At 42.2% G+C, this 11,618-nt stretch overlaps 1 protein-coding gene across 1 annotated transcript; it reads right to left on the bottom strand.

Annotated features, from left to right (window-relative positions):
• Positions 1 to 681: 681 nt before the first annotated feature.
• Positions 682 to 8,430, bottom strand: LOC117399022 (B-cell CLL/lymphoma 7 protein family member C-like). Its single transcript, XM_059012554.1, has 6 exons — positions 8,194 to 8,430; positions 5,778 to 5,856; positions 4,912 to 5,023; positions 4,555 to 4,743; positions 3,269 to 3,351; positions 682 to 1,951 (listed from the first exon to the last, which is right to left on the bottom strand). Exons 1-6 carry the CDS (start codon positions 8,283 to 8,285, stop codon positions 1,787 to 1,789), a joined length of 720 nt encoding a protein of 239 aa, XP_058868537.1. The 5' UTR covers positions 8,286 to 8,430; the 3' UTR covers positions 682 to 1,786.
• Between the last annotated feature and the right edge of the window lie 3,188 nt (positions 8,431 to 11,618).

The raw sequence follows: 11,618 nt of genomic DNA, 5'->3' as shown, positions 1-11,618 counted from the left end.
CTTTCGCGTATCCTTACATTACTCCCTGTACGTGTTGATTCTGAGGGCCTCTCCCCAGGACTCTCCTTATTGCTGTGTAAGTTTGTTTAACAATTTAATAAAGGCGTGTGGTTTGACTCTCTCTTTGAGTGCCGTTGATTCTGTTTGACTCCTGGGGTTCAGAGAATCGAAAGCCATCATCATAATAATTAAGCATAATACAAAAATATGCAATACAATTCTGTCAAACATATTGTAAGAATATATCAACAAAAGTCACAAAGACACAGTCTTCTTGACTTCTTATTCTCAGTTTCATAATGAATAAGTGACCATGTTTAAACATACTGTGTTAATCGAGAAACACAGCATTTATAAATGCTTAACAATGTAATGATCAACAATGACATTAATACCGGCCAGAGCCGTAAATACAAAACCAAAGCTATTAATCACATGATAAAGCAGGTCGCCACGCCCTGGAGCCACTGTGTGCACACGGGACCATGTAAGCTTCACACACAGATAGGCAGATATAGGCTTTCATATACCTCTGGATAAAGAATGTCCTTACCAAGTGTCATCACAATCGGACACGCTGTTTCATTAGATTTGTGTAAGAGTGTGACAGACAGACAGATGGACGGGCAGATTGTTGCAGGGGCTGTAATAATCTGCAAAGAACCACGTCTTAAAAGGGAGGACACTTCTTTTTTATTTTTATTTTTTGCATAGCTATACACGTATTGCATACAAAAAATACAAAACCATCATCATCATAATACTAAAGCACAATACAAAAATATGTAATATAATACTGTTAAAAAATAATCATACTTCCAGGAGCACTGGGGACAAAAACAAAGTCAAGTCCAAACCATTTTATTCTCAATCTCCCTCCCGCTCATTCTCATCACACTGAAAAGTCCAGATTACGTTATTATCTCAGAAACTTCTGTCAAAGGTGGTCCTGAGCAAGTTTCATCGCAATCGGATCAGATCTTCTCTAGATGTAAAAGTCTTTAGGGAAGGACGCACAGACAGAGTCTGATATGCACGCTAACTTGTGCTGAAGAATGTCTTTAGCAAAGTTTCATCACAGTCGGATAAGAGCTTCTCTAGAGATGCTTACAGATATATGGTGCAGGGGAGGCGGGGGGGTGCAAAACTGCTTTTGTCCAGCCACCTGCTTACTTTAAAAATAAACTACAGCCCCCAACACCCCAAGCAAGCACGGCTGGTGCAGGGCATGCTGGGAGCTGTAGTTTATATTCAAAATTATACACAAATAATACCACAAAACAATTGCATTTTTATTTAAAAGTGATTGAGGTGGAAAAGAGAGGTGCAATACTCTGTTGTGTCCAGTAGAGGGCAACCCAAAGCTGTAGTGAGACTTGTTGGAAGGGGAGAGAGGGAGATGGAGGATCCCGTAGAGGGGGCTAAACTTTATAAAGAACCCCAGCTCCTGTCATCATTATTATTTTATTATTATGAATTAGTCATTGAGCAGACGCTTTTATCCAAAGGGGGTGAACTATGCATCAACAACTGCTGCTGCTGCTGCTGCAGAGTTACTTCCAATAGGACCTCGTTTGTTTTACATCTCATCCTAAGGACAGAGTACAAGGAGGTGAAGTGACTTGCTCAGGCTCACACATAGCGAGTCAGTGGGTGAATTGGGATTTATATTTTATTTTTCATTTTTTTATCCTTGCAAAGTCAAATAAAACATTTTCAAAAACAGACTGAGGGAGAGGAGAGAGGGAGGGGGGAGGGGAAAGGGAAGGGCGAGAGAGCAGTACTGCTAGCTCTGGTTCTCCTCGGTGCAGAAGCGTTTGAGGGGGGGTGCCGGACAGGAATGGTCTTCACTGGGGTCCTGAGACACTCTGCTGCTGCTATTGCTGCTGCTGCTGCTGCTGCTGCTGTTGCTGCTGTCACCAGCAGGGGGCTCCAAACCCACACTGGAGTCCTGAAGCACAGAGAAGCACGGTCATTCATACACTGAAACAGACATTCATGGAGTGGGACTATTTGTCTGACTATCCTTATAAAAGTTTACCTGAAAGTTTGCACAGTAACGTTGCAGTCTTCCCATGGTTATACTGAATTCACCATACTGTGCCATGTTTTTTTTTTTTTTTATTGTGTATTTTCTTTACAATATCTGTCTGATTTACAATGCTTCCCTATGCTTTACCAGACCTCTCTGTGCTTTACAATGCTTCCCTATGCTTTACCACACCTCTCTGTGCTTTACAATGCTTCCCTATGCTTTACCAGACCTCTCTGTGCTTTACAATGCTTCCCTATGCTTTACCAGACCTCTCTGTGCTTTACAATGCTTCCCTATGCTTTACCAGACCTCTCTGTGCTTTACAATGCTTCCCTATGCTTTACCAGACCTCTCTGTGCTTTACAATGCTTCCCTATGCTTTACCATGGGGCAGCAGTGTGGAGTAGTGGTTAGGGCTCTGGGCTCTGGACTCTTGACCAGAGGGTTGTGGGTTCAATCCCCAGTGGGGGACACTGCTGCTGTACCCTTGAGCAAGATACTTTACCTAGATTGCTCCAGTAATAACCCAACTGTATAAATGGGTAATTGTATATAAAAATAATGTGGTATCTGTAAAATGTGAAATAATGTATAATGTGATATGTTGTAACAATTGTAAGTCGCCCTGGATAAGGGCGTCTGCTAAGAAATAAATAATAATAATAATAATAATACCAGACCTCTCTGTGCTTTACAATGCTTCCCTATGCTTTACCAGACCTCTCTGTGCTTTACAATGCTTCCCTATGCTTTACCACACCTCTCTGTGCTTTACAATGCTTCCCTATGCTTTACCAGACCTCTCTGTGCTTTACAATGCTTCCCTATGCTTTACCAGACCTCTCTGTGCTTTACAATGCTTCCCTATGCTTTACCAGACCTCTCTGTGCTTTACAATGCTTCCCTATGCTTTCCCAGACCTCTCTGTGCTTCGCAATGCTTCCCTATCCCTCTCTGTGCTTTACAATGCTTCCCTATGCTTTGTCATGCTTTAACTGTGCTTTATTACACCAACATGGGAAAGGTATGTCACATTTTTCATTAAACTACAAAGCGGTGTGTAATTCAATGTTAATGTAACATTATTTCAGCAGGTTTCATTCCACTTTATGAAGCAAAATGTGTTTTCTGTATAGAAGGGGTTGCAAAACATTTGTCCAGAGCTGTATAAACGGGGTGCCCCGTCATTGTGTTTCTTAGGCAGTAGTTAGTTCATATTTTGGGGTCCCCCACCTTGTGTGCTGGAGTCTCAGGGAGCGAATCTTCTTTAAACAGCAGAGGAGGGTCCTGGGAATGTTCGGAGAGAAGAGACGAGTCTAGAAAGGGAACAAAACACAAGAGAGAACGATGCTTGATTCCAGTGCTTGTTCCGGGCAAAATAAAAAAATAAATAAATAAATAAATAAATAAATAAATAAAAAACTTTTCAATCAAGAGGTCAAACTTTGCAAACTTTTTAATATGCTTTACCACACCTCTCTGTGCTTTACAATGCTTCCCTGTGCTTTACCAGACCTCTCTGTGCTTTACAATGCTTCCCTATGCTTTACCAGACCTCTCTGTGCTTTACAATGCTTCCCTATGCTTTACCAGACCTCTCTGTGCTTTACAATGCTTCCCTATGCTTTACCAGACTTCTCTGTGCTTTACAATGCTTCCCTATGCTTTACCAGACCTCTCTGTGCTTTACAATGCTTCCCTATGCTTTACCAGACCTCTCTGTGCTTTACAATTCTTCCCTATGCTTTACCAGACCTCTCTGTGCTTTAAAATGCTACCCTATGGTTTACCAGACCTCTCTGTGCTTTACAATGCTTCCCTATGCTTTACCAGACCTCTCTGTGCTTTACAATGCTTCCCTATGCTTTACCAGACCTCTCTGTGCTTTACAATGCTTCCCTATGCTTTAGCAGACCTCTCTGTGCTTTACAATGCTTCCCTATGCTTTACCAGACCTCTCTGTGCTTTACAATGCTTCCCTATGCTTTACCAGACCTCTCTGTGCTTTACAATGCTTCCCTATGCTTTACCACACCTCTCTGTGCTTTACAATGCTTCCCTATACTTTACCATACCTCTCTGTGCTTTACAATGCTTCCCTATGCTTTACCAGACCTCGCTGTGCTTTACAATGCTTCCCTATGCTTTACCAGACCTCTCTGTGCTTTACAATGCTTCCCTATGCTTTACCAGACCTCTCTGTTCTTTACAATGCTTCCCTATGCTTTACCAGACCTCTCTGTGCTTTACAGTGCTTCCCTATGCTTTACCAGACCTCTCTGTTCTTTACAATGCTTCCCTATGCTTTACCAGACCTCTCTGTACTTTACAATGCTTCCCTATGCTTTACCAGACCTCTCTGTGCTTTACAATGCTTCCCTATGCTTTACCAGACCTCTCTGTGCTTTACAGTGCTTCCCTATGCTTTACCATACCTCTCTGTGCTGTATTACACTTTTTTACTATGGGACACTTTTATAAGAAGGGGGAGGGGGAGAGTAATGCTCAATGATACTCACCCTGCAGGGGGCTGGTTGGCGGGGGCTCCTGTCCCAGAGTAGGGGGTTGCGGTTCCTCTGCTCTGCCCACGGGGGGCGCAGTATTCGGGGAGGGGGCTCGGCTCCTCTCGGGGGAAGGGCTGGGGCTGCCACTGCTGTCCCCCTTCGCTGGAGAGGCCTCCGAAAACGAGCTCTGATTGCTGTTCTCATCTACAGAAGTGACAACAAGAAATGGAGAGAAGTCAGTTTTTAATGTTTCCTATTGAAAGGGTAGGTCTGTCTCAAGGTAAGAGTCGCCATGGCAACAAAACAACCCCGAAAGGAAGGGGGGGATGAGACAGAGGGAAAGACGGGGTGATAAAGAAAAGGGGTACCTACCATTGAGATCCATCATAAGGAGGGCAGGGTTGTGCTTAAGCCCCGCCCCTCTGGGTCTCTTCTCTCTCTCAGTCTGTCTCTCCATTGGACCGTCAAGCACTCTGGACTTCTCCTATTGGAGGGAAGGAAAAAAAAAAAAAAAACACACACATGAAGCTGTGTCTGGTGTATTGAACTGCATAGGACACCTTTTAGCAAGAGGGGTGGGAGAGAAGCAGGGGAGTGGGAGGGTGAAGGTGTTTGATTGTATTTATCTGGCGACTTGCAGGTGTTACAGGGCAGTACAGGGTTACACTGCAAGATTCATATTTAAATACAGTGTAGTTTACACTGAGTCAGTGCAAATAATACTACTAGAATACAATATGAACTAGGATGCAGCAAGTTAGGATCACAGTGAGTTAGAGCTACAGTGACATTATTAGCAGTGCAATAGTGCAAGATAGCTGAGGATCCAGTAATAAAAATAATAATTATTATTATTATTATTTCTTAGCAGACACCCTTACCCAGGGCGATTTGATATCGGTGCAGTTCAAGAGCAGATAACAGTGTTGATACTTGCATCAGGGTTAGATACGAGTGCAGGTGAAATACACAATACTACAGACTGGGTTCAGTGCAGCATTAAACACAGTAAAACAGGGAGAGGCTAAGTGCATCACAGGCAGAATGCTATATAGCCCAGAAGGGAATAGTTGAGTTTGACAGTACTGTGGTGCTGAGGTGAGGCAAGTGCAGTGCAGAGTAGGAGGGGTCGATCAAGAGAAGTGGAAAGAGAGGGATTGGGGACAGGAGAAGGAGGGAGAGAGGGGTGGGGAAGGAGGGGGAGAGGGGTGGAGAAGGTGTAGCTATGGGGAGGGTACCTCATCCCTGGGGTCTATGATAGGGACCCACTTGAAGATTCGAAGAGAAGTTTCTCCTACTGTCACCCAGCGCTTCTCCCTGCAAAACAAACAAACACACACACAGTGCAACTCAAAGCCATCATATCCAACACAATGCAATTCAAATCAATGCACTGAATGTAGTCCAATGCATGGGGGTTTGTTCAGTTCAGTACAAATTCAACCCAATTCTGTTTTGTATTTCTGTTCTGTGCAGCTCAAGGCAATGCAGTTTAATGCTATTCGATTCAATTCCATTCCACAAACATGTTTTTGCAAAGGTGTTTCCAACTATCACTGCTTTAGTATCCCCCTGGTAAAAGCACAGCACAGTGTAGTAAAGCACAGTGAAGAGAATGAACCAGCCCCCTTCTCACAGCACAGTGAAGATAATGAACCAGCCCCCTTCTCAAAGCACAGTGAAGATAATGAACCAGCCCCCTTCTCACAGCACAGTGAAGATAATGAACCAGCCCCCTTCTCAAAGCACAGTGAATATAATGAACCAGCCCCCTTCTCAAAGCACAGTGAATATAATGAACCAGCCCCCTTCTCAAAGCACAGTGAAGATAATGAACCAGCCCCCTTCTCAAAGCACAGTGAAGATAATGAACCAGCCCCCTTCTCAAAGCACAGTGAAGAGAATGAACCAGCCCCCTTCTCAAAGCACAGTGAATATAATGAACCAGCCCCCTTCTCAAAGCACAGTGAAGATAATGAACCAGCCCCCTTCTCAAAGCACAGTGAAGATAATGAACCAGCCCCCTTCTCAAAGCACAGTGAAGATAATGAACCAGCCCCCTTCTCAAAGTTTACAGTGATATTTTATATTAAATAAATGGTTTTAGCTAGTATAATTTAATATGCAAATATATGTTTTTTTTTATTGTCAAATTTTGAACATATTCTGTCTACCTTATTATTAACAAATAAAATTGTAAAATACTTTAACCCACACAATAAATAAAATACAGCAGTTCAGCTATAGATCCATTAATTCCAGTATTTCAAGACAATAAATATAGGCCTACGTTTAATGTTTATACAGTAACGTACACCATTAATTTATTTCAAGTTAAAACATGTTTGCATGCGAGATAGTATTAAAATTATGCTTACTTAGGTGTGTTGTGAAGGACGTGTATATAATTAACTTCAATTATTTTGTACCAGTTTCGTATGTACTGTTTGAAAAGTTCCCCATAGTAAAAGCACAGCAAAGTGTAATACAGCACAGGGAGGTGTGGTAAAGCATAGGGAAGCATTGTAAAGCACAGAGAGGTGTGGTAAAGCATAGGGAAGCATTGTAAAGCACAGAGAGGTCTGGTAAAGCATAGGGAAGCATTGTAAAGCACAGAGAGGTCTGGTAAAGCATAGGGAAGCATTGTAAAGCACAGAGAGGTCTGGTAAAGCATAGGGAAGCATTGTAAAGCACAGAGAGGTCTGCTAAAGCATAGGGAAGCATTGTAAAGCACAGAGAGGTCTGGTAAAGCATAGGGAAGCATTGTAAAGCACAGAGAGGTGTGGTAAAGCACGGGGAAGCATTGTAAAGCACAGAGAGGTGTGGTAAAGCACAGGGAAGCATTGTAAAGCACAGAGAGGTCTGGTAAAGCATAGGGAAGCATTGTAAAGCACAGAGAGGTCTGGTAAAGCATAGGGAAGCATTGTAAAGCACAGAGAGGTCTGGTAAAGTATAGGGAAGCATTGTAAAGCACAGAGAGGTGTGGTAAAGCATAGGGAGGCATTGTAAAGCACAGAGAGGTCTGGTAAAGCATAGGGAAGCATTGTAAAGCACAGAGAGGTCTGGTAAAGCATAGGGAAGCATTGTAAAGCACAGAGAGGTCTGGTAAAGCATAGGGAGGCATTGTAAAGCACAGAGAGGTCTGGTAAAGTATAGGGAAGCATTGTAAAGCACAGAGAGGTGTGGTAAAGCACAGGGAAGCATTGTAAAGCACAGAGAGGTCTGGTAAAGCATAGGGAAGCATTGTAAAGCACAGAGAGGTCTGGTAAAGCATAGGGAGGCATTGTAAAGCACAGAGAGGTCTGGTAAAGCATAGGGAAGCATTGTAAAGCACAGAGAGGTCTGGTAAAGCACAGGGAAGCATTGTAAAGCAGAGATGGTAAATGCTATCAGTAAACATGTTAAAGCAGTGTAAACTAAGGTAAATGCATAGCCATGAGAAAGCATGGCAGAGAAACTGCCGTGGTAAACTCTTAATAGTTTTAGGGTACTTAGCGTAAGTTTTAACATTTTTTGTTGACATTTTCTGCGACCGTAGCGCATGCGAGGATATCGCATTTCCTCCTTAACCCGAGTCTTCAAACACCTTCAAACTTTTTTTTTTTTTCCCTTCCAGCTTCTCTCTAAGTTTACTTTAATTTGTTGTCAGCTTACCATCTCCGGACTTTGTCAATTGCAGCCATAACTTTTTTAAAATCATCTTTCGCTCTGCTGCGCGTCTCTGCTCGAACCGTTCTGCCCGACATTCTCACTCTGTGCTCGATACTTTGTACACAAATTAAAAAAAAATATTACTTTCTACTTTTGTCAGGAGGGGAAAAAAATGGCTATTAAAATATCCTCATTTCCTTTGCGATATTACCGTGTCAAAAAAAAAAAGAAGATACGACTCTTTTTAAAAACATTATTTTTTAAAAATGTCTCCACCTGTTGGCGTGGATGAATTATGTGCGGACAACGTTTGAATATTAATTTTAAAATATGGAATTTCGTGCTGCCGGACTGACCGATACACTGGTTCAATTGGTAATATAATAAATATTATAACTTTGCTATTTTGTATTGGGAAGCAGACTTGACTGTAGAATAGTTAGTTTTTCCAACTGGCCGTATAATTCACCCTTCATGTAAATGTGCTTTATTTTGCTCTTATCTGCCCCCTATTTTACTGCATTTAATCCTGTACTTCAGAATACTGTAATCTGCCAAGTGTTTAACCTGTAGTACTTTGTATTTAATCACATCCTGATGTAACTATCACTATTTAATCATATCCTGATGTAACTATCACTATTATCTGCTGTATTATTGAATTGTACTTGCTTGAACCAAAGTGATTGTATTTATCTTGCTCTTATTGTATTACTTGTACTGTAACACTTGAAATGTATTTGCTTACGATTGTAAGTCGCCCTGGATAAGGGCGTCTGCTAAGAAATAAATAAATAAATAAATAAATAATAATAATAATAATAATAATAATAATAATAATAATAATAATAATAATAATAATAATAATAATAATAATAATAATTCCGGGACACTTTAGAAAGGTCCGGTTTTTTTTTTTTTAAATTCACCTCTCTAAACGGCAAATTAATTTATTTTATTGAACATGTAAAGTGACCGTGATCTGTCGCTAAAGGGAATTATTTCCCTAACTAGTTACTCAAAATCACACACCTGTGCGGGGTGGCAACGACTTCCTGTGAGCGTCGTTTCCATCAATCAGACCGATGCAGCTCGCTGATTTGCTGGATTTGTCAGATTGGGGCGGGGCAGTTGTGTAGCAGGAAGAAATATTCAATAAATTGAAATTTAACCACGAGTTTAACTAAGCGAGAAAGAGCGCGGGTGAATGCGCAATTGTCTATAAAGACGGAATCGCGTTTTTTTTTCATAGATATTGTTTACGGTGTAAAATTTCAAGCAATACAATTTTAATACATGTTATGGTGCTGCCCCGATAGAATCGCTACCGCAATTAAACACGCAGTTCTTACTCACTTATTGATTTAAAGTCATTCATTTGTGGTTTAGAGGGGACCTGAAAAAATACCCTGCCCTGTCCCAGAATTAAGGGGCCAGCTGGTAATCCTATTTCTCAGCAGACACCCTTATCCAGGGCGACTTACAATTGTTACAAGATATCACATTATTTTTACATACAATTACCCATTTATACAGTTGGGTTTTTACTGGAGCAATCTAGGTAAAGTACCTTGCTCAAGGGTACAGCAGCAGTGTCCCCCCCCCCACCTGGGATTGAACCCACGACCCTCCGGTCAAGAGTCCAGAGCCCTCACCACTACTCCACACTGCTGCCTAGTGTACATCATTACAAATGTACGTTCCTCGGTCCATTCAAAATAAATATAAGCCGATATTGGAGGAGCAACAGAATCACTCGGAATTAAATAGTAAGGTGAAGTGTGAAAAAGCGTTTCCTGTAAATCGATATTCAGAGATACTGTCATTCGGAACTCAACCCCCCCTCCCACACACACTAAAACGCCGCCCATCCACGCCGCACTCGCGCCCAGCCCCCAGGCATGACATTTTTAAAGCCAGGAATTTGCATTAAATGAAACGCGGAGTCACGCTTGACAAAACCGAACTTGCAAATGTTAAAAAAAAACTTAGTTCAGTCTGCACGCTAATTCAACCATACAGGACTGAACTAGCTGACAGAATTTGAATCCAGGTGTCACAATCCACTGTGGAAGCATTGTAAAGTACGATAAAGCATAGGGAAGCATTGTAAAGCACAGAGAGGTCTGGTAAAGCACAGGGAAGCATTGTAAAGCACAGAGAGGTCTGGTAAAGCATAGGGAAGCATTGTAAAGCACAGAGAGGTCTGGTAAAGCATAGGGAAGCATTGTAAAGCACAGAGAGGTCTGGTAAAGCATAGGGAAGCATTGTAAAGCACAGAGAGGTCTGGTAAAGCATAGGGAAGCATTGTAAAGCACAGAGAGGTCTGGTAAAGCACAGGGAAGCATTGTAAAGCACAGAGAGGTAAAGCATAGGGAAGCATTGTAAAGCACAGAGAGGTCTGGTAAAGCATAGGGAAGCATTGTAAAGCACAGAGAGGTGTGGTAAAGCATAGGGAAGCATTGTAAAGCACAGAGAGGTCTGGTAAAGCATAGGGAAGCATTGTAAAGCACAGAGAGGTCTGGTAAAGCATAGGGAAGCATTGTAAAGCACAGAGAGGTCTGGTAAAGCATAGGGAAGCATTGTAAAGCACAGAGAGGTCTGGTAAAGCATAGGGAAGCATTGTAAAGCACAGAGAGGTGTGGTAAAGCATAGGGAAGCATTGTAAAGCACAGAGAGGTCTGGTAAAGCATAGGGAAGCATTGTAAAGCACAGAGAGGTCTGCTAAAGCATAGGGAAGCATTGTAAAGCACAGAGAGGTCTGGTAAAGCATAGGGAAGCATTGTAAAGCACAGAGAGGTCTGCTAAAGCATAGGGAAGCATTGTAAAGCACAGAGAGGTCTGGTAAAGCATAGGGAAGCATTGTAAAGCACAGAGAGGTCTGGTAAAGCATAGGGAAGCATTGTAAAGCACAGAGAGGTCTGGTAAAGCATAGGGAAGCATTGTAAAGCACAGAGAGGTCTGGTAAAGCATAGGGAAGCATTGTAAAGCACGGAGAGGTGTGGTAAGCATAGGGAAGCATTGTAAAGCACAGAGAGGTCTGGTAAAGCATATTAAAAAAAAGACCATGGCAAACTAACCCTTATAGAAGATTTAGATAAAAATGATAAGTCAATAGAGCAACAGAACCCAGAACCACTCAGAATGATTGAAGCAAAACACCATCAAATATTAGAATTCAATCTCTTGATCCGGCCCTCCTGCTCTGCGCTGGACTCGCCTGACCTCAGCACCTCGTAACTGGATCCTCAGCTGATGACCTCAGCACCTTGTCACTGGATCCTCAGCTGATGACCTCAGCACCACGTCACTGGATCCTCAGCTGATGCGCTATCCTTGCAATATCGCACTGCTAATCTGTCACTGTAGATCTAACTCGCTGTGATCCTAACTCGCTGCATCCTAGTTCATATTGTATTCTAGTAGTG

This window comes from Acipenser ruthenus, chromosome 44 (assembly GCF_902713425.1).
Source record: "Acipenser ruthenus chromosome 44, fAciRut3.2 maternal haplotype, whole genome shotgun sequence".
In the NCBI taxonomy this organism is placed as follows: Eukaryota; Metazoa; Chordata; class Actinopteri; order Acipenseriformes; family Acipenseridae; genus Acipenser; species Acipenser ruthenus.
The sequence above is the reverse complement of the archived record's forward strand: the minus strand, read 5'-3'. Positions and strand labels throughout refer to the sequence as shown.

Bases quoted from the DNA above. Each gene is read 5' to 3' on its own strand.
- LOC117399022 (XM_059012554.1), bottom strand. From the start codon at position 8,285: ATGTCGGGCAGAACGGTTCGAGCAGAGACGCGCAGCAGAGCGAAAGAT. The intron at 5,857-8,193 runs GTAAGCTGACAA...TTTGTTTTGCAG, and splicing joins ATTGACAAAGTCCGGAGATG to GGAGAAGCGCTGGGTGACAG. The intron at 4,744-4,911 runs GTAGGTACCCCT...TCACTTCTGTAG, and splicing joins CCTTATGATGGATCTCAATG to ATGAGAACAGCAATCAGAGC.